This window comes from Lepeophtheirus salmonis, chromosome 10, assembly GCF_016086655.4.
Source record: "Lepeophtheirus salmonis chromosome 10, UVic_Lsal_1.4, whole genome shotgun sequence".
In the NCBI taxonomy this organism is placed as follows: Eukaryota; Metazoa; Arthropoda; class Copepoda; order Siphonostomatoida; family Caligidae; genus Lepeophtheirus; species Lepeophtheirus salmonis.
In genome coordinates, this window is record NC_052140.2 from 4,513,234 (window position 1) to 4,537,353 (window position 24,120).

General features: G+C 29.8%; 1 protein-coding gene across 2 annotated transcripts in view; it reads left to right on the forward strand.

Moving 5' to 3' along the window:
• The window catches only part of LOC121125564 (uncharacterized), a 204,991-nt gene that overhangs the window by 161,572 nt on the left and 19,299 nt on the right, over positions 1-24,120 (forward strand). Inside the window, exons 1-2 of one of the 2 annotated variants that reach the window (XM_040720760.2) lie at positions 6,133-6,275; positions 11,738-12,378. In XM_040720760.2, the coding sequence (XP_040576694.1) occupies positions 6,243-6,275; positions 11,738-12,378 (674 nt within the window). In that variant the 5' untranslated portion in view covers positions 6,133-6,242. Of the gene's footprint in view, positions 1-6,132; positions 6,276-11,737; positions 12,379-24,120 lie in introns of those variants that run through there. The other variant, XM_040720759.2, reaches the window with a different exon arrangement.

Genomic DNA, 24,120 nt, shown 5'->3' on the forward strand with positions numbered 1-24,120 from the left:
ACACATAGATGGTGCTTCTTAATTCACATCATTTTCAGTTAGTACTAATCTTCAAAAGACACCTGTCAAAATCTTAGGACAATATGTTATATAGTTTGTGTTGTTATTATTCTAAATGTGACGCAACTTTTGGGGCATCTAAAACAATGAATCAAAAAACAATTCGTGTTTTAATTTTACTTTGCTTCTTGGTAACCGTTCAGGGTAAGCAATGGATTAGAAAGTGCTATGGGAACTCCACTTCATAAAGTGAATAAAAAAATAAGAAAACAAAAAATAATAATTTTAATGATTTAAGATATGCTAATTTCGAAAGGAAAATGTATTTTCATTGTTAGGCCCGGGACTCTTCAGTCCATGAGTTATATTCTTCTTCTTGCAACTACAAAAAGTCTAGCCTAAAGTCCTATTTTTTTAAACTATAATTATTTTTACTTTCTTAACGATCTTGATATTTCAAAATTGTTCACGTTCTCCCGTGGGCTACAATACAACTCGCGCAGCACTATAATCATGTACCTCTTCTTTATAAAAAATATGAGACATTTACAATGTCAACTTTTAACAGAGTGATTCCTCAATGGTTTTTTGATGAATCTTATAATATGAAAAGATTAAACAGATGATTTCCTAGGAAATTTCCTTTAGTTCCCCTCAAAAAATAAATTATAGATTTACAATAAAATATTGTATTTTGTATACTTATACAATAATAATAAAAATAAAACGCCTTTTGTCAAGACTAAAAAACTTTTTAAGGTCGTCAAAGCAAAATCCTAAACATACAATGGATATTTTCTTTTCATCTTAGTAATTTATAATATTGAATAAAAGTTTTTATTTACAGATACTACAGATAAATCTGTACAAACCACGAAGCCTTACAGGTAAAAAACAAACAAGTAGAACATTGTAATAGTATAAGCAAATAGCGGGATATCCAGCATTACTCGGGTTATTAAAAGTCAATTAAATTCCATTAATATTATGCATATGTTAAAAATAGCAATATGGTGCCCACATATTTTCTTTTTCAAAACGATACACTGAAGCTTTACTAAATAGTTTTTTTAATATTTTTAGTTTTTGGAATATTTTTTTAATAATAGGTTTTTATGCAAAAAGTAATTTCGTATTTCCTGCCTTTTTGAATTAAGGATATCTTGTTCATTATTAGTCACATCAGATCATCTGATAAGGTATTGTAAGGGGGGTGAGTGTGTATTAAAAACGTTTTTCGATAGTTTTGCGCTTGGTCGGTTCAGTCTTGAAGTAGTGCGTCGGGTATAGAAGTCTCAAAGCAAGAAATTCGCCATATTTTACATTTTTACTACCTGAAAGGGAAAACATGTCGAAAGCTACCAAGAACATTTGCAATGCATACGGGCCAACACTCTTACAGTTCATATTGTACGACAGTGGTTCGAGCGATTTCGTTCTGGTGTATTGGAGGTGAATGATACGCCACACACTGGCAGACCTGTTTTCGAAAATGTCGATAAAATCTTTTTTCTCAATAGAGCTCTGTGAAAACTGGTGGTCCTAATTTTTTTGCCATTAGGTACTAGGGCATCTAAGAAAAAGGCATCATGAAGTTGGGTTCTCGTTAACAACAAGTTATTGAATAGAACGGGGCAATCCTGTCTTAAATCGGATGATTTTAACATTTCTTACATAAACATTGGAATAAATTGAAAAATACGAAATTACTTTTTCCTAAAACTATTTTAAAGATTCTGACAGAGCTCATAAATTTCATCCTTATTATTCATATTTATCATATTGTTAACCAAAAATAATTAAAACAAACAAACAGTCCAGAAAATATACTTTTACGTGATTACATTTTGAATACTTCTTTATAAAAAAGAAACTAATGTTCAAGGATTATTTATAACTTTGAAAAAGCCTTCAAATATGTGATTACATTATCCATTTCTCTTTATTACATCTCCTTGCATAAATCATTTGCCCGTCTTTGTAATTGATGTGTCAATTTTCATCCTATTCTTTTCCATAGAACATTCCAATAGATCTTCTTTTCCAGCATCATAAAAAATCCTTTTAGGGAAGTAATAGTAGACTCAATAGTTCCTTGTATTTTTGGAAATTCCCCCAAAAGCTGGACTACCCTTTCAGGAGAAGCCAGCAGAAACCGACAATTGCTTTGAGCAAAAATACAATTGACTCTTCTTAAGTGCAAGAAAGGACTCTACACCAAAAACATCTTTAGACAGAGTTTATATATGGGTGATGCATTATGGCGGGTATTATTTTTTCCTTGATATTTTGTTATTTATATATGACCCACTAAGCATTTGCTACAGACATTGGTTGATACATTGTTAATTTTTAGATCAAAAATTCCTCTCTCCCCTCAAACTGTATGACAGATAAACTGCTCTCCTCTAAGCATTCAGTAAATTGTCAGGGCGACCTTGTTAATTTTTTTAACATAACGGTGGATATCATTATTTTTGTCAATTTGGATAACTCATATCTAAAAACTTGTTTAGCTAAAAGAGACTCTAAGAAAATAAACGACAAGACAAATCATGTATCCAAGTTAACCCATTTACTCACTTTGATCAGAAAACCCCAAGGGATGGTATTTTTGTAGAGTGCTAGAAGTAGAAAACTGTAATATTTCTCCACAAAAATACAGTCTTTAATAATGACGCGAGACAAAAGATGAACATAACACAATTAAATATTTTAATCTATCAGACTTCAAGGTGATAACTTTTTTGGCAGTATAGATTTGGTTGTTGCCTCTTTCCTTAGAGTATCGTTACTTTAGATGCTTCATTGGATTACATATTACTCAAAATATTGTATGCTACAATTTTGAATTTATTATCAAATGTCATGTCACTCGATGTTAATAAACGTGATAAATTTAACCATTGACTTGTAAATTATGATTAATATTCACTCTTAATCGAAAGATAAGTTTATAATAAACCGTGAACCGTAATAACACAAAATTAAGCAAGTATAGTTTATCCTTGGGTTAATCGTTACAGTTTTTTATTATTCACATATTATTAGAAGGATCTCTGAAATTTCATTTATCACTTTCTGCATTATAATTTTATACCACAATGATATATCACTAGAAATTAAATATAACTCTTGTAAAGTTTTAACCTTTAAAATCCTTTGAAGTCCATTGGGGTCAAATTGACCTAGGTAGTACATAAACGTAATTTAGAATAAAAATGTACGACAAAGGAAAACCGAAGGAAAAATTTACGAAGTCTTTAAAAAACAAAAAAATTTTATACAATTTTTTTTAGTATATGTGTAGGGGTCAAAACGATCAAAGGTAACAATAACGCATTATGTATAGTTGAAAGTGATTTATTTTTGTATTCATTTGATAGGTATGTTATACATAAAAAATAAGCTAAGGAGATCCAGTTTCATAACAATAAAATTTATAATGGTATAAATTTTACCAATGTAAAAATCCTTCAAAACCTACGCAAAGGACATTTAAGGGTTTATATATTTTAGAATGGGATCTACGTTTTAAATTAGGTTTGAAGGTCATATTTTCAGTTGTTTTTTCTACACTTTGCTTTTATCATATTAAAGTATCGAAGAGTGACAATGTATTACTTTAATGTATAATCGAAGCTATGCTATCAAAACATTATATGGTTCTATCCAAATGTATTGATATCCAACCTTTACTAATGTTTATTCAAAAAACATTAGTTAGTCTAATCAAAAAGCCTAAGATAAAAACGGTGTCAATAATTTTTTTTTCTCCTGGTCATAAATGAATAAACCAAACTATACATTATCTATAACATTTATACTTTAATAGTTTAGTTCTTTTTTTATGTTTTATTGATTTGGAGTAGATAATGGACTGGAAAGGCCTAAAAATACGAAATAACATTTTTTGAACGTTAATTTGGTATTGAAGTTATAGATCAGGAGTAGTGTTGTCACAAAACTTATTTTTTGCAGTGGTTCAGATAAAAAAAATTGTAACAGTATTTCAATACTTTTAGAATTTTTATGTTAAAAAAATAACAAATAAATTTTGTTAAGGGCAATTCACATGCACGTAGAGTGAGTGGTATTCACTGAATTTTAGTATAGCAAGGTTGGAGGGAATTAGCTTAGAAATTTGATGATGTTATGAAAGACAATTTTAAATTTTGTAAATGTAAAAAATAGATAAAATTGATTAATTTTTGATTATAATTACAAAAGTTTTAGTTTGTCATAAAAAAAGAGCACATTAAAAAAAATAATATTACAAAAATTATTCAACATTTTTTTTTTTTAAATATTTTTGTATATATAAGGTATAGTAAAAAGAAATCCATTACTTTAATGGATTTTTTTGGATTTCAAACAATCAGAAAACATATGTTTTTTTTAATTGAAGTCTTATGTTTATAACGCCATATAGTTTAAACTATTAGGTACGCACAATTTATACACAATGTAATGTAATATAAAATAAATGAAATTTGTTTTAGAACTTCAAGATCCTGCAATCATAGAAGTAGAAAATAAAAGAATTCTTATATCTCCAATATAACACAATCTTCCATGTGACTATTGTTCACATGTCAGGGGCTATGGTTGAAATCCTTGTTGAAAATTTTTCATTATCAGTACCTAGAGTATCAATTACAGCAGTTTGATTTCCAAGTTTCTTATAATTTCGATTACGTGCAGAAATGTTGTCATATGGCATATAAATTACCTATATAAAATTGCATTGTCCTACGTGGTCATCTTTAGGTCGCACATCTCGATCAAATTATGAAAAAGGGCAAACACTCTTTACTTTGTCATTATGAATACTAAGAGAATTTTTTAGATATTTTGTAGTACATAATTTTTATAGACATTTTTTAACCTCTAAAATTGTCTTATGGAACAAAAAAAGAGAAAAAAGTTAGAAAAATGTGATGATCCGCGTTTGGCATGCATCCATTTTCGTTATATTTTCAGAAAGGAACGAATAAAGCTATTATACAATTATCTATTTTTTCTCCATAGGGTAGCTTTAGAAAAAAAAAATAATGCTTTTTATAGATTAGAACTATCATAATTAATATAAGTAAAATAATGCTGTGTATTAATCTTTATTGACGAAGTAAAAAACTTTTGTCTTCTTTCAAACTTTTAGCAAGGTGTGCTCCTAAAGAAGACATCCTATAAAAAAGGAATTTTGCATTTTCATATCATTTGGCAACTCTTCCGCAATGCCCATAATCGATATTCGAAAAAATTTGAAAATAAAACCTGTCTTGTTTCCATATTTTTATTTTACACTAAAGAACATGTGGCCCAATTAGAGTCGTTTTTAGGCGTTTTATTTTGAAGTTCGTCAAATTTAAAGTTATATTTTGATTCTTTTATATCATATATATTTTGACAATTATTTTATAATTTGTTATTATTTCAGAAAGTCCCTATTGTATATTAAATTAATAGTATCAATTGTTCTCTTTCGTACAAACATCTTGTAAATCAACTTTACCTATAAAAACTATATTATTATTTTAAAAAAATATAGAAAAAAAAATTTATGATTTCTCAATTTGTTGTTTGTTTTAAAAATATATATATATTTATTACCACGATCGTGTTAACTCATAAAACACACTATGTATGTATTTAGTGTTGAACAACATAAAGGAACCCTGTTTTTCTTTATTTATTTTCATTTAGTAGAAAATATTTTCTACAATTACCTTTTTTGAGAAAGAAACAGGGTGATGCAATGAAAATTTCCCTTGGGGTTTCACAATTTTTTTTAATTTAATTTGCTAACCGAAACTGTAAGGTTTTGATAAATATGCAACTTGCTTTATGTGACCTAAATATAAAAAAGGAAAAACTCTATCGACAAAGAATCATTAATTTTATCCACGTCTATTTTGCATTAACAAATCTTGGTTGGTAGTCTTTTAAACAAAAAAAAAACTGTCATGGATCAACTTAAAGAGGTGGGAGTGAATATAACGTGGGGTTAAAAAAAAGGTTGGGATCTGTTAGGCGGGATAATTTGAAAGATAAATTCCTGAAAGTTGTTTTTATGTATCTGCCGCGTGCAGTTGTCTACGATTCATACCTGTGTTAAATATTTTTATTCAAGTGGTTTATGTGATTTTTACACTAATTTTTTGGTGTCAATGTGTTTCTAAGGACTTATTTTGTCTTTTTCGGGATCGTGAAGACATCGTTCAGTTATCCTTTCTGTCTAAATGGACAGTTTTGATTCATTTGTCATCGAAAGGGTGAGAGAAGAAGTTTATTATATTGATCTTCTTTTTATTAAATATCAACAAGTATGTCTGAGCGCCCGCCTCATAGATCTCCTGATCCGTCTGAAGGGCGTGAAGAAGGAACGACTCGTATACTTTACTCAAGAGCAGTTTAAAAATGAAGGGACAGGAATATGTATTAAGGGAAAACTCTTGACTAGGACAAGAGGTTTAAATGAGAGATCTTTGTCATCATAATTAGTATTTTCGTGTTGAAGGACTAAAACATGTTGATGTATACGATATGGCTATTCTGTTCGATTTTAAAGACCATCAAATTGCCGGAGCGAATCCAAAGTTTGGACAGCATCAAGTTGGATTCTATTCAAAGTTTCCTATTGATATAAGGGTATAATTGAAGACCTCAAAAAAATACACATATATAGAGTTAAAAATATTGAAAGAAACTTTATCTATGTAAAATTGAGATTAAAAGGAATTTACAAACTTAGTATTAATAAGAAAAAAGGGTCATGATCGCAATGGTCAATACTTTTGAAAGGATGAATGAAGTTAGAGCGGTTGAATGGTTTAAGCAATTTGGAGATGTGTTTGAACCTCATTAAAAAAGAATCCATTAAATAAAGAGGCAGAACTTAAATACAAGAATTATAAGAAGGGAGGGATGGGGACTTCTTGTGTACGTTGTTGCAGATCCTGCTAATATACCAAAGGTTTTTTTGTATTTTCCCGCAGAAAGATATAAGACTCCAAATAGTTAGGTTTATCTTTATATTTATATTTAAAGACCTTAGCCTTTTAAATATTAAGTATTGAAGGTTTTTACAAACTGCCGTTTTCTAGAGATAAGAAAATGAACATGGGAGTGAATAAAATAATTTCAGTAAATACGAGAGGTGGAAAGTTTCCTTTTCTAAATTCAGAAGATAATTAAGACACGCTATCACCTTCATATTAAATTGGATCATAAAATGATCGACATCGATATTGATCGTAGTTGGACTAAGAAAAGGTTTAGAATACCCAGATGGGTAGTGGAGGACGAAAATTTTATCAAAATACTACAGACTCGTTTAATTTATAATTTGAACCCTTCTTTTAATCCAAAAAAATATCAATAATTAATTTTTTTACAAATATAAATGAAAAGAAGACTGAAGTGATCACTATGGGGAGGGAAACCGAAGAAAAAAAATCACAGCTAAGGAAAACTACTCTAGCTATTTACACTATTTAAGCTATTAGATATAGAGGTCGGGAGAACAAGTGACCTAAACTTTGAAGAAATAGAAAGTAGAGTGAAACAAATGTGCTTTCACTTTCAAAATTACCGTTTGGATCTGCCTGGAAGAGTACTTATATGGAATCAAATGATCGTGTCCAAGATTAGTCATTTAATGTGTTTTGTTCCATTCACTGAAGAAAAAGAAAAAGTAATTGACCAAATGAAGAGAAGATTCATCTTCGATGGAAAAATGCGTAGCACAATATCATGGACTAGACTTCATGAAAGAAGTTCTTGTGTGGTCTTGGGCTTGTAGACACCAAGAAACGCTGGATTATGAGTAATTTCAGATGGTTTAGAAGATTGAATGGGAGTCATAGTACATGGGCAAGCATCATAAGGTGGATATGAAAAGAATATATAGCTATGATTTACATGACCATCCTGAATAGGATCATGCCGACGTTATTAAATTATTTGAAATTAACGGAGCTTTTGGAGTGGTATAGGTGCTGTATGTTCGAAGTTACTTGAGAATGTTTTATTGGGTATGAAAGGAGCAGAACTTCTAGTTCGAAACCAAAGAGTCTTGCCGATCTTTGAAGAGCACGGTGAGAGGAAACTGACTCCAAGGGGATGGAGCGTGGCGGGGTATATGAAATCGGAGGAGTTACAAAATCATGGGCTCATTTTGATAAATGTATACGCATTTAAAAGAAATGCGTCGTTTGTTTGTCCTGAAAGACCTGTGAATGCATTTTCCCAATCAATAAGGAGTTTTTTGAAGGAGAGGCTTGCAAAAATTTAGGAAGAGATGGGAGATCAACAAATGCGCCAATGTCATTTTAAAAAGTATTCAAAACCCTCTGATTTTCCATTAGACATGGTGGGTAAATTATAGGCTGATTACAAATTCACTGCCTACAAATCAATTGGTGAAAAAGAACGGTACAAGTATTTGTAGACTGTGTGAGGAGGAAGAGGAGGATGATATTCATTTATTCATGAAGGGCCCTTATTCACAGAATGGAAGAACAAAATTTAGACAATATTTAGAAATTGTTGATGAGGGGGGTATCTACTTATCGTCACACTTAATGAGAGCTAATATTATTACATTGAAATTTGTATCTACAGTTTATTGACTATTATTCATTGAAAAGATACCAAACCCTCTGGATGGAAGTTTTATTGATTATGAATGGTCTATTTTAAATGATAAACTAGTTGTAGTTGTAATGTAAATATTTTATGTAGGCTTTTTATAATTTATGCTATTTTAAACATCTGTATGTTGGTTATTTTGGGCATTTGTTTGTTTTAGAGGGTAGTTATGTTGATGTTACTTTTATGTGTTTACTTTGAGGACAATAAACTACCCTAACTCCGGGCCTAGAAAAATAAAATATAATATTGAACGTAGCTTAACAGTCACTCCTCTAAAGGCTTGTTGGTGGTGATAGACCTAATTTTCTTGGATCTAAATCGGGAACACATACCATTTTATGGAATATCGCATTTCCAAATATACAAAAATGGTATTAAAGCTGCTGTAACCGATGATGTGGGTGGAAGGATTTTTACCCAATGTATGGATGAGGGCGTTCCCAACTTAGTTCGACAGGGAAAGTCCACGGAAATCTATGGGAAACTTCCAAAATCACTTACCAAAGGCTAGATTGCTCTTATCTCTAAGAAAGGTGTGGCGACGGACATTAACAATTGGAGACCTATTACACTGCTCAATGAGAACTACACAATTCTTTATTGTGTTCTAGCAACTGAAATTGAACCAATTTTTAGTTCCAAAATAGATATTTTTATACCTATGGACAAATTTTATGAATCTTTTAAAGAAAATGCATGTAATAATGTACATTATAAGTTCACCATGTTTATAGTAATATTTTCTTTTTAGTTTAGGGATTCAATAATAAACTATAATGTTTATTGATATATTTTTTGCTTATGTAACTTACCTATTCATTTTAACATATTAGTGTTTATATTTAATTCAAATCTTATCATATACTGAAAAGGCACATGAATTATAGTATAACAATAACAAAAAAAACAGAAAAAGTGCTAATGTTATACAAACACACCCCTGCAATATTTAATTAATAAGACTAGATTATTATTTCATTTATTAAAAAAAAAAATATTTATATGATTTACATCAAGCACACTGTATACACGTTCCATGCTATATGGACACGCCTGCAATATTTAATTAATACGACTACATTGTTGCTTCATCGATACAAATATAATGGAGCACTATATACAGTGCACCCGGTGACTCATTTTCATGTCATACATTCAGTTTTTCATACAGACAGAAAGATAATCTTTTCTTTATTAATGGAGATAAAGGAAACCATTCTACAAAATCAATCAATGCATATAAAAATTATCTTAACATTTTGTAAATAAACTAAACTAGATAAAACTATATATATCCATATGTTCGGTACTAAAATAGATGTTGCTGCTTTTTAAAACTTTTTACATTAAAAATATCAGTAAAAAATACGGCAGACTTCATCCAGGGATCATATCCCAAATTAAATTGTTTCTTTGATGTTCATTTTTTGTCTGACAATTATTTGTTTTATTATTTCACTGCCAATCCAGGTGATATATAAAAATATGTGTTGAGGAAGAGCTTACTCTTCTTTGTTATTTCTTACTTCATTTATTTTTCATACCTACCAACAAATGAGTTCTAAAAGATTTTTAGTTTAAGAAATTTGACACAAGTTTGGAGAGGCGGGGATATTTGTAGCATTCTGCCAGTCCTGATTTATTCGGTCCAGTCAAGTCCTTCGGACTCTCAGAACTAAAACTGATTTATAAATAAGAAATAAAGTTGAGTTACGTCATTAAAGAACAAACTTCATAAGTTTTAGGACTGATATGCAGTCCTGAACTGGAGCGGAACGAGTCTGAACTCGATGGGAATGTAGTCTTCAGTACACAACCATGCCCTATATAAATGTAGAGGAAAAAAATTCAGTTATACAAGATCATTTAGAGCCTGAGAACAATTTTATTGATAATCCAAACTTTTTAAAATTAATTTGTTTGTCTATTTGACTAGATTTATACAGTATATATTTATACACATTGATGCGAAATATATTAATAAGTGTAATTTTTTCCTACATATTATCGAGTGCAACAACATTTCTTCCTTTTTCCAAAAGGCAATAAAACAAGTTTTATAAATCATAAAACTTTTATTTTTCTTTAATAATAACTGTACACATTTAAAGTTTTCAAAGACAAATCAGGCTGGCGACGTCCCCCATTTTTTATGGACTGAATAAACCGAACTTTTGTGGTGTGTGATTTTTTAATTTCTCTTTAAATAACTTTCCATTAAAAAATTTTAAATGGCTAATTAGTAAATTAAAAAAGATGCAAAATATAATTTGTAACATGTCTTTTTTTAAATTTTTGGATATTTGTAGAGTTATTCCGGTTTCAAAAATTTTGCAAATTTCAAATTATGAAATGAAATGTAAAAATGGCTTTTTGTATATTAGAAATTTACGCAATTAACCGATTTTCATAAATTGCACCAACTGAAACTCAAGAGTTAAATTGCAATTAGTTTTTTTTTATAAAAAAATATCTAAAACCATTCCTTGTCTATATTTATTTTCTACAGTTAATCTACGTTCAACAATATTTCAACCCATGAAAGGGAGTTACTTTTTTTTTACAATAAAACTTTAGAGCAGCGGTAGGCAACCTTTGAGAAATGGAGTGCCAACTTCAGGATTTATAATTAATGAGTGTACCACTATCAAGAATAATGGTAAAAAACATACCCAAACGGGAATATGCTGTACTTTGCGCGTGCCATAGGTTGCTGACTCCTGCTTTAGTGTCTTGTTTTTAGAATGACACCATAACAATCCGCTTCTACTTCTACAGCTCGATGGATTGGCAATATAAAAAAGAAGTTATGTCGTTGTACCTTGTACAAGGCTTAATATTATTACTATAAGATAGGATTAGGGTAGAAATATCGATAAACAATCGATTTTTATGTCATTATTTTAGTATTTTTCATTTTAAGGATATCTCAATTTTCAATTGTGATATTTGCTTTAAAAATTTTTCAACATAAATGTAAGCCTACTTTTGTTTGATAATCATATTATTTTAAAAGCTATATATATGCAAATTATACTTTTTTAAATCAAATTCTATATCTTTTTTTTTAAATTTTTATTAGGAAGCCCAGAACTCGATTGAAGAGCTATTGCTCCTGGAAGATCAGCTCCGAAATGAGGTAATGAAGATTTGTCAAAAGGAATTCATCACTCAGGTCGAAACAGAGGCATGCCTTGATCGTTTTGCAGACGTGGATCAATTGTCCAACCTTTGCGATAAGAAAGAAGAATCTTTTCATGAATGTCTATCTGGAGAAATGCATCGACTTTTTAACTCTACATCCGCTCTTAATCTTACATCCAGCTCTCATTTGCAGTGCTATGAATCAATGCGAAGATATAATCCAGTGATTAAGTCAGCGCGCTTCTGGATTCAGGGAGTTGCCGTGTTGAGTGTAGGGATATTCGGTCTTTGTGGAAACATCATCACTATTCTCGTGCTGAAAGGCACTAAAACCAATCGGAATTTTAATAAACTATTGATGGGACTGGCTGTGGTTGACTCTTTGAGTCTTTTGAGTATGATTGTTGAAGTGTCAATCATTAATTCTCTTTTACCTCCGGGATATATTTTACCATTTTGGTATCGAATAGGATATCCTTACTTTTTCCATCCCACGAAAGGTATGATTCAGACTGGATCCATTTTTATGGTGGTAGCCATTTCGGCAGAGAGGTACAAAGCAGTTTGTCATCCTTTGAGGTAAGTTGTTTGACCTATGTATTAAAGTATTATTAAATTATTTATTTCCGAAATGTTGAGGAGATAATAACATTTCTTTTTAAAAAATTTGTGGAAATATAAATTTAAATCATATTGATCCATGCTTAGAAATTATACATTAACATCGAAGTTTCAAAATTTCACATTTTTTGAAAAAAATAGCACTCTAACCTCTAAATGATTATTATTAGTCAAAATAGAGTAATTTTTAAAAATTTATCTTTTTTAGATGAATAAACAATTGTCAAAAGTTTGAATAAGACTAATTTAATTGTCTTTTAAAAAAATAAAGGAAAATAAAACATATTGTAATGTATTGAGGGTAAGGATTTTAAATTTGGAAATTGTAGGATAATAAATATTGCTATTTTATCGATAGTGAACTCAATCACTCAAACAAACCACCCCCAGCTTCTGAACCTAGAGTCTCCAGCCTGGCCGTGAACCAGGGACAAGCCTTGACGAGGAACTCCTAGTCCATGTTGGCCACTGACTAGAGAATGGAATGTCTGAAGAAGTCGACAGTTATATGTACACGTTCATTGGATTCTCTCTCCAAAACACATGGTAGTCCATGGGGTTGAGTTCCGGGTAGGTAGGAGGGCACATTTTCTTTGCTCATAATATCAAGGTCTTGAAAATGTTAATTTTTTTTGGAACAAATACAATACTGATATCTTAATTAATATGTTTCTTCTTGACAGAACATTATTATCGAAAGTTTACTAAAAATATATGATATAATACATTAAATCAAGCCCCTGGACTTTGCATTTTTGGGTACCTTGTAGAACTAGAAGAATGTCTTCTGCAAATTTGGATTCACTCCGAGCTGCCATCATAATAGCGTATTACACAAAGGACACAGCCCACATCGCCAAGAGGTGCCAGTCTGTTCACTGGCATGTTGAGGCTTTTATTGCATGTGAAGGAGGGAGGGGGGGGGAATATGTACCTAAATATGAAATTTAAACATTGGTATCATCAATTGGTATTTAATTGTCCTTTTTTTTATTCTATAAAATCACGTTTATCGTTATTTAATCATGATACTGCTAGTTCTGGGTCCTCCTTCTGTATTATAGTAAAATAAATCAGTTTTGTGTATTTTGTATAATTATAATTTTCCAGTTTTACACAAATATTGTCAAACTAAAAAAGTGTTAAAACGACAGGTTCATACAAGAATTGAGATAAATCGTTTTTTTTTACATAAAATCTGGCGAAAAATATTTTTTATGTTCCTTTGAATATTATTTTTTAACAATTACTCAAAAATCTGAATTTTCAAAAACTACTTATTCTACATTTCATTATTCAAATGAAAGGATATTCTATGTTAGAATAATACTTTTAAAATATTTTTTCATATAGATATATATTAAATAAAAGTGGGATATATTATCAAAAGGATCTATATTTCATATGTGTATTAGAGTTGGGTTTGCTCTGAAAATGATGGATTGGTCTTCCCAAAAATGGGTGTAGATCGGTTTTATAAAATTTGGTCCAAACAAATTATATTAATGAATAATTGATGACATTATGTATGTTTTAAATTTGTAACTATTGTCAGAATAACATAATATGATGTTAAACGTTTACATCTTCTACATAATATAACACTCACGTATCTTTGTATGTATGCAGCGATATCTTCTCGATTGAACAACACTTTAAGTTGAAAATTGTTGTACTGATGTAGTGTGGCATCAAAATGATACATATTTACTTAGATTTCGATTTTAAATTATTATTAAAAATAATAATACTGTTCCATTTTAATAGATTTAGTGATTGTAAAATTCTTTTATTTAGTTATATACATATTAATACCCAGTTATATCTAGACCAATACATTACATTCAAAAAATATGTAAACTTTAATATCCTTTCATCATCAGAGCTCTCCTTGGAACATTCAGCCAAGGTTTGTACACAAGTAAGCTTGTCACAATCAGTCAATATTGTAATTATCTTGACAGTCCTATACATAGATTACTCCTCCAACAGTCAAGAGTCACTCACCTCCACGTCCATGATCCAGAGGGGTCCTTCAATCTACTCCTGTGATATCTTAACAAGAAGCAGGACCAGGAGCAAGGTCAGTAGCTGAGTTCACATTCCTGATTTGATCAAGGTCAATAGTAGTAGAAGGTGCCAACCTCCATCTGGGAAGCAACAATCACCCACTCCAAAATTAACTAAAAGAGAAAGGGACGCTGCTAGGAAGGAAGCTAGCCAGATTTGAAATGCAGTAACAGGAACAATAGAGACAGCAACTGAGAGGAATTAAAAGAATTCAAACAATCTAAATGTCCCAATTATTAACTTATTTTCGACTCAAATATAACGCAGCCAATGTAGGATAATATTTTCTAGTAGATCATATTTGTATAATTCTTAAATCAGGATAGGGGAGAAAATCGACCATGATATTCACCAAAATATTGGTCCAAATCGGGTAAGAAAAATCCCTATTGAGACCAGTATGATATTTAGTGGACTCATCTATTTGGTATCTAAAGAAGTTCGGTCTAGATCGCTTTTACAAAACAAAATCGACCTAGTTCGATCTCATATATTCGTAAAATTCGGGATGACCACCCTTGGCCCGCTGAATGTTTAGTTGCAGAACACTACGCATTCTCACTTAACAAAATTGTCACAATTTCATAAAAACGCGTAGAACGCAAATTATCTCCGAAATAAAGGAATTTTTTAAATAATTTTCGCTCAGGAAAATTTTTTTAATGAGAAAACAGAAAAAAAATTCTGTTTTTTTAAAAAAAAGGTAATTTGACTAAATTATGTAGCACAGCAAAACTTTTAACTTTTTCAAAAAGTTGAAAAAAAAATGAGCCAAGCCTTTTTTGAAGCAGACCTCAATTTGAAATAAATATATATATAATAGTTTTGTTTTATGAAGCAATTTTTAATTAAATTTAATGTAGTATGTTGTGTTGCCCATTTAAATATTTCAAATGACAATGTGTGCTATAATATTAAAATGTTGGACACCCCTGGTTTAGACTCTATAGACTATTTAATTCGATAGATTAATTGAAAATGACATCATGTATGTTTAAAATTGTGAACAAAGGCAGGATAGCATAATTTAAAGTTAATTGTTTAGTATCTATTAAATTTGCATAGTACATTAATCAGAACGTACGAGAAAATCAGTCCTTAGATTTAAGCTGAAAAAAGTCGTTCTAAATATTGAAACTAAAAAAGTCGGTCCATAATTAAATTTCGGTCTACACTCTGAGATCACAGTGTGGACCAAATTACCAGTTAAAACAAGTATAGAAAAAATCTTAAGTCACGAAAGAAAAAAAAAAGAATCAGTCTGCGAAATAGTTTCATCACTAGTATTTACACATTTCTTTGTATATTTTTTGACGTTTATAATTTCAAATCTCATACATCGTACCTACATATATAAATTAAATTAAAAAATCTTTAAAATATGCATGATTGTCAAAACAAAACTAGAGAAATGACATGTTATCTTTTATGTAACCATGTCTTCAAGCTATTTTGAAAATTAAATTAAATGGTATCGTGTTTTTTTTTATAAACAGTTTTTTTTTGTTGAAAATATAAAAAAAAATTCCTTATTTTTTGCTTAATTGATCAAACAGTAAAGAGAGTTTATTAGTGATGTAATTTGGTCTTTAAAGCTTAAGTAATAATTTTTTCTTGAACGTATCTGAACTGAAACCAAAACTAAAAATAATGACTAGAAACACAATTATTTTTTCCTCTTAAATTTATTTTATAAAAAAATGACAAATGAGCAAGGACTATTTTTTTTTTTTTTTTTGTAAATTGAATTTTACTACGAGAATGGTCCTGACAAAAGTGAGTTATAATTATAATGGTATCAAACCAGTGTAGGATTTTCAGATCGACACTGAACACTAAAAAATATATTTACAATGAACATAAATGTTTCATTGAATCATCATGATTCCGTTTAATTTCTTAGGGTGGGATTAATTGGGTGAACTCTCATCCCAAGTCAGTAAATCATTCCTTTCAGTTTTTTTTTGTAACTTGTACACAAAAAATACAACAATATCTCAATATTCTGGAAAATGGATTCCGTATCTATGCTAAATGTTTTCAATCCATAATACATTGTAAATATTGAAATCGTCTTGACAAGAAAATTCAACAATAGCGTAATCCAGATTGAAATGGGTTTTACAATTCTATCTATTACCACTTCCATAGCTGAATTTATAATGCAAACAAAATATAGTAGATATATTTGGCTCAATTATGACAATTCAAATATGAGGGAGTGCTAAATTTTTACACAATTACATTAATTTATAACTAAAGAATCGATATTTTTTATGTTAATAATCAATCATTCAAACGATCTAAAGAATAAAAACATACTTTTCTATTGCATGTATTAATTATTGATCCTCCAAAGATTTATTTTAACCTTCAAGAATAGTTTTTATTCAAAATCTGAAGGAAAAGTTGAAATTACAAATTTAATTTTTACAAAACAATATATGCTATAATTTACAATATATAGTATAAATTTGTGGCTAATACTTTTTTGATGCTCGAAAAAAAGAGCATTGTGCAAAAGGATTGTTTTTTTTAACATCTTTCGAATTTTGATTACGACTAGTTCAAAAGTTGTGATATGGTATGAAAATTATCTATGAAAAATTACTTGGGCCTATAATGTCATCTTTAGCTAGCACATCTTTGAAAGGAGACAAAAGTTATTTATTTCGTTAATAAAGATGAAAATACAGCATTAATCATTATTTTGCATTTATTAATTATACAAAACTTATAAACTAATAATAAAAGAAAAATTAAGTTTTTTATTATTATTATTATCTTTATTCATATCATATATGTAGATATATACAAAATATAAAATAATATGGGGTAAGTTACGCATGGTCGGACACATTGAAAGGGTGTTTACGTTCATGTACTTTATATAGACATCGTACGTTATATTTGTGATTTTTTTTAAATAATCGCATCAACAAATATATTAGTAAGAAGTATGTATCAGAATATTTTCATAAAAATATCGAATAAAGAAAGGTTATTAAAGATTCAAAATATATCCAAAATTCGTAAATTTGGACAAGTATCAAATCATAATTCTTAATTTATTTATTTTATTACGTTATTTGATTCATGTTTCTTAATTTCAGACACCATGAAATAACAAAAATATAGGAGAAAAATATACATAGGAGTGCAAATGTCGTTTGAATATTTATCTCTTGGGTGGATAAATTTCAAAATATAACGTATTTACTCTTGTACGCAGGGGAATCCTGATTATTAGGCAATCCTTGCGATAAAGGGTCTCATATTATTTTATGAGAGCGAATAGAGGGAGGAACCTCGGAATAAGAGACTCGCTCCTCGATAATTCTATGTTTTTAAGAATACAAAAACGTTTAGCTTCTCCATGATTAAGGAACTAATAACTTTCAATTTACAACTCTGTTATTACTAAATTCAATTTGTCATTGATTCAATGATTAAAGATTTCATTTATATTGTCTAATTTATATTTTATTATTCAATTAATTTAATATTATAATATACAATTCATAAAGGAATTAATTAAAGTTCTTAATTGATTAATTATTTGAATATATCCTCTATATTTGGTAATAAAGCATGGGAGAGGTGGAACATAATATAAGGTAAAGAATCTTCTACGTTCTTCTCATATCTTACCCTCAATAAAAGGTATACATTCAAATGACTACTGAGAGTTCAAGATTCAACTCCACATATTGACATTCACTTTGCTTCAAGTGGAATTGTCGCATTCATAATTGTCAGACTTCATATATTCATATGAGCACTTGTAAGGAGTTCCAAAGTTTTTATTTATGCTTGAGCACGAAATGTTGATAATTTCCCAAGGTGATGAGTTGGAGTGAAGGGACTCTTCGGCGTGAGAGAGTTTTATGTACCGTGCGTCTCTTCCTTTTTCTTTTCCTGATCAACAGCTATTCAAATGATTCTTTCTATACCTATTTATTTGGCTATTTAGTTAACTATTTGTAATTGTTTTCAATTTAAGATACTGTCTCATAATATGAATTTCTCAATTATTTGGTTCATATTATCAGACAGCGATTATTTCGCATAAAATATGAAAAAAATCTAGGAAATAAATTACTTATGTCAAAACTCCTATTGGACTCGAACATGCCAATTTTGCTCTAATATAACCAAATAGAGACGAAATATCTTCACATGATCACACAACCATAAAATATAGAATTGTTGAATTTGAACTGCAAATAATCATAACCTCGAACTTTAAAGTTTTGTTTCTCAAAAAGTACAGCATCAAACGATTTGAAATTTTACAGGATTATTTGGAAATGTGTGAAGATTAAAATCTCTATTGATATTCTAGCATGAAGTACTATAAAATTGTTGCAACTTAACCGTTAAGTTTCCAACAATTTTGAACGTCCGACGATGCGTAACTTACTCTATATGAAATTGCTATTAATATAAATAAGCATTTTAGCTGAAAATTAGTTCTCCTAACCATTTTCTAAAAAAATACCTAATAGAGCAAAAAGAGATAACATATCATAAGAACATATTAATCTTCCTTTTCTGAAAATGTAAAAAAAAAAAATCATTCTTGCTAAACGCATATCATCGAATTTTTCTAACTTTTTTCTTTTTTTTTTTTTGTTCCATGGAAGAATTTCAAAACAACACTTTTTCAGCACTTAATGCAATTTAACTAAAAACTTTTCTCAGTATCTATATTTGGTAATTTAAAAGTTAGTTTTTATATAACAAAAAGTACTAAGCAGGCAGTTGATATATTTTGGCAGCTTTCTTTTGTAGTTTTTTAAACAGCTGAAATATTTAATTTAATGTATTAGTAAATATCTACCAAAATATTTTCTTTTATGTATAGAATTTCTTCCATTTTTCTGTTGCTCGCTTCTTCCATACAGCTGACGCGTTGTTTTTCTAGTTTCTCAAGGTTAATAGAAATACAAACTTATACCATAACGCGTTTACGAAAGATGTTTGACTTCCACCACGCTTTTAATATTGACGTCATAGTAAATGAGTGGTTCTGGGCTTTGTCAAAATATGTTTGTGTTGCCCAGCAGTCGGTACGATACATTAAATTGAAAGTTCTAGCAATAGTGACGCCATAGACTATGAGTGGTTGCATGTTTTGTTAAAATCTGCCTGTCTTGTCTAGCAGCCGGTACAATACATCAGGGTGGAAATTCTAGCAAGCCCGATTACATGATAGTCTAACCTTGTATTTCTATTAATCTTGTAGTTTCTTATATATTTTTTTTGGTCGATGTAAATCATATGAATTTTTTATCTCGCCCGGTTTTTTTTTAAATTGGCAATCTGAAGAATGAATTTTCTCTTCCCTAGCAGTTATCATTACTATTTAATTTCTGAGTAGTAAACTTCCTATCCCAAAAAGATTCAATTATATTCAAAACCTAATTGAACAATCAGATGTGCTCATAAAAGATGGAGAAACACCTTGAAGATTTGTTTCCGAGTTATGATTATATGTCCTTTTTGAACTCAGAGTAGAATTGGGATCGGCATAGGAGTAATTCTTGTAAATGCCATTGTTTATTTCTTTCTCCACCTCCTCCTTTGACACAGCTGATTGTTGCTGATCTCCCTCCTCCCCCCCTTAAAAAAAATATAATTGTCAGGGTTACAATTTTAAATCTCGGTTTCTTTTTTTTCACATGCCCATTATACATACGATTTTGATCATTGGTTATACTATATTTATGCTCCGTTGATCTCTTATCGAATATATATAAAATACAGGGTGAACAAGCAATCTATGCCGCTACTTTGGTGCATTCTTTTGGACAAACGGGGACACTTCGAAAGCTGATTTTTTTTGTTAGATAGCTTGTTCAAACCTGCACCACTTGGAAAAGATTGAATCAATTTAGGAATTCGTAGTCCTAAATATTGGGAAAAGGTACGGAGTCCTCCTTGGAATCCACGCCGAGAGAGACAATATAACAATTCCTCGAACTCTGGGACTAAGTAAGACTTTCGTTTGCAATGAAAGGAGGATATATGATGCCTCTAAAGGTGATTTTGATTCAACAGAAATGCAGACTGAGGTCAAATGGATCCAATACAATTTGACAACTTCATCTCGCTAGACTTTTGTCCTCCAAACTCCCTGGACCTAAATTTGATGCATATTTTTGTGTGGTGTGTGATCAAAGGATAAAAATACCAAACGTCCTTCAACGCTAAAGACGAATTTATTACTCAGATCAAGAAGGAATTCCAGGATTTGCCAAAGGGCCAAGTGGTAAAAGCCTGCTCATACGTTTGGCTTCGTATATAGACTGTAATTGACCTGAATGTTTTTATTGTATAAAATAAATCAGAATCTATCAAGTTTTCAGAATCTGTTTTTTTTAAATTTGATAACTGGTTGGAGAGAAAAGATAGCTTGCACACCCTGTATATATGTTTATACATAAATTGGCGATCTTATCTATTTTTTTACATAAGAAAAAGCTAAACTTACCTTTTTAATTAAAATTATTCCATATTTTTTAATGATTAGCAAATATCAGGATGATATGTCAAGGTCATACCTTAATAACACATCAATTAATGCTTTATATTGTTTTCAGCTTTCAATGTGTGTCCTTTCCCCATATCAGTTTTCTAAACTATAGTTGGTTAAATTTGAATGATCCCTAGAATGAAGCTCTCGATGAAATGTTTTGGGCTATCTTGTAGAATTGCAATCGTATACTCATGCTTTTAAAAATAAATTCGTTGCGGAGGTACACATAAATAAACACTGTTTAGATTGCTAACAAAAAAAATACTCGAACGACAGAAATAGTTAGATGTAACAAATAGGACAAACCAACAAATTGCACTAAGTTTTTACTTCCTTCAAAACGTAATAACATTATTGTTATTGTATTTAGTATCCCTAACTTTTAATGAAGATAATTATTCAATTACCTTATCATGGAAGTAGCTTCATAAAAAAAATTACTTAACATATTTTACTTTCCTTCAATCAAAAAAAAGATTAAAAGTAACCTTACAGTTCTTAATTTCATTATATCCTAATATGACTGTCAAAAATATTGATATCACAAGGTATTGGGATACGATATCAATACTAGATATGGGCTGATAAATATTTTGCCATCCAATATTTTTACAAATGATTAAATATAACCATATTCCTAAAAAAAAATAATTCATAATTGGTTGGTTAATACCTTTACTTGATTGAAAATGCTGATTCGTGAGATACAAATAGTTATTGAATAACAAATGCGTGAGTTTCAATGTATAGATTCATCAGTTTGATCCAGGTTTAATTGTTAACAAGATGACAGTATAAAAACAGAAAGCAATTTCTATGAAAGACAAACTTGTCAACCAAGTAACCAGCTTGGTAACTAATATTATTGAGGCTTGGTACTGAATAAATTTGTTCTTGGATCACTTACCTAATGTAATGTTACCAGGAAGGTACTATTTTTAAGAAATACATAAGTAATAACAGATGCATTAGTCAATTAATTCATCTAAGTATGATTACTCTGTGCATAAACCATTCCCTGGCTACAAATATTGAACAATATTTTTTATTTAAAACTCTTCCTTTTTTCTAATTTCTTTATATCTGAGAAACATTTCCAAATTTCTTAGAATTTTCTCCGATACGACGTAGATATTGGATAATTTGCCAGATATATCGATATTCTTATTTCAATCCAATATATCATCCCACTTTTAATTGTATAAAAATGAAAAATGTTAATTAGAAGGATTCTTAGAAAAGAGAGATGACATAGAACATCCCTTATTAAATATTATAAAGAAATATTTATCAATAGCATAATGTATATGATACAAGAGCGAGCTAAATCATTAAATGATTCTTCTTCTTGAGTTTTTGTACATATACCATACTACGAATTTTTCAATCACTAATATAGATATCATGATTCGTGATCAGTGATGCTAATAAGGAGCATTTTGGCATGAAAAAATACAAAAGCAACATGGTAACCCTGACAATTTGTAGAATGTTTTGAAGGAGAGAAGCTTACTTATTAGATCAGTTACAAGCAATTACAAAAGAAGGGCAATGTTAAGAATTATTCTGATGTGGATCCTCAATTATATTCTAAGTCTAACAAGGACATAAAATTATAAGTCTGCAACAAATCCTCTTGGCTATGTAGAGTAACCTGTTTATGACCCCACGCAAATATTGAATCCGGTTTCGTGTACATTAATGGTTATGTTGAATGAAGTATAAAAGGAAGTTCACTCCTCTATAATTAAACAATAATGTCATTAGCAAGGAAAATAAAATTCACTCTTCTGTTTGCCAACTCAAAACACCAAAAAAAACCGGGTGAGCTAAAAAATGCAACTGATTTTCAATATTATAATCAAAGACAAAAATAATTTTATTATGAAAGAATGGGCTTTTTTTGGTTGCTACCTGAATATATCTATATTCCAAAACTAATATCCTTATTATTGAAGAGAGAAACTATAATTTATAAGTATAAAGTTAATACTAAAGCGTGAAAGAGTAGAAGTAAAATTGATAATTTGATGCAGTGTTATAAGTGTAAATCTTTGTTGGACTCGGAGTAGAATTGATAATCGACATCGGTGTAATTCCAACTCATATGCCTCAGCCATATAAAAAATGAAATTTGTATTTATTTCCTTCTTTTCATAGCTACGCGCAGCTATTCTAATATAACGCGATGACACCTAAGCAAGTTATTCAGTCCAAATTTGCCCAAGGTAATAAATGATTCGTTTCGGCTATTTACAAAAGTGTGTGAATTTCTATGAAAATTTATCTCTTTTGCTCAATTATTTTAACCTTTTCAAAGTTTTGAATCTTTACAGCCTTATATGCAGGGCTCGACTATCGTTAAGATTAGTCACTACCCGACAGGACTTATCAAACTTTATTTATTAGCACAGGGATAAATTCACTAGTCCAGAATACGACAAGTATTGGATCATTTTAAGAGCGGTACAAGGATATTTTTCTATTATAATAGGGTACGTTTTGGGAATACATTAATCTTCAGCGAAAATCAATTTAAAGATAATAAAAAGTAGTAAGGTACGGCGTTACGTAGCCAAATGGGCTAAATACAGGGCACCCTGAACTAATACAAATGTTTTGCTACTAACCACTAGAAAATTCTTTATTTATATAAGGAGGAGAATCTTCTACCTTTAAAATAGTATTTGTGCGGGGAAAATATCATAATCTTATGATAAGCAATGTTTATTTGTATGTATGTATGAATCATTGAACCAAATGAAAGCACTTTTGATCAATATAATCAATGCAGATTTTGAAGTTACTTTGTATCTAGTGTGTATAAAAAGTGCACACCGATGTATATAATGTACCAATAAAAAAATAAAAATAAAAAGTACTCTATATAAAGTTTTAAAAAAAATGAACGTGACTTTAGATGACGTTTAGCAACGAGCTAAATGGCTCATCAAATCATAATTTTTTTATTTTCTCACGTTGTTATTTTTGTATTCTGGAGGATAGAACGTCTAAGTATTGAGTGAGTAACTACGATGAGTTTGTTCATGAAAAACGGAGAGTGAAGCAAGGATATTTTGAAGATTTAT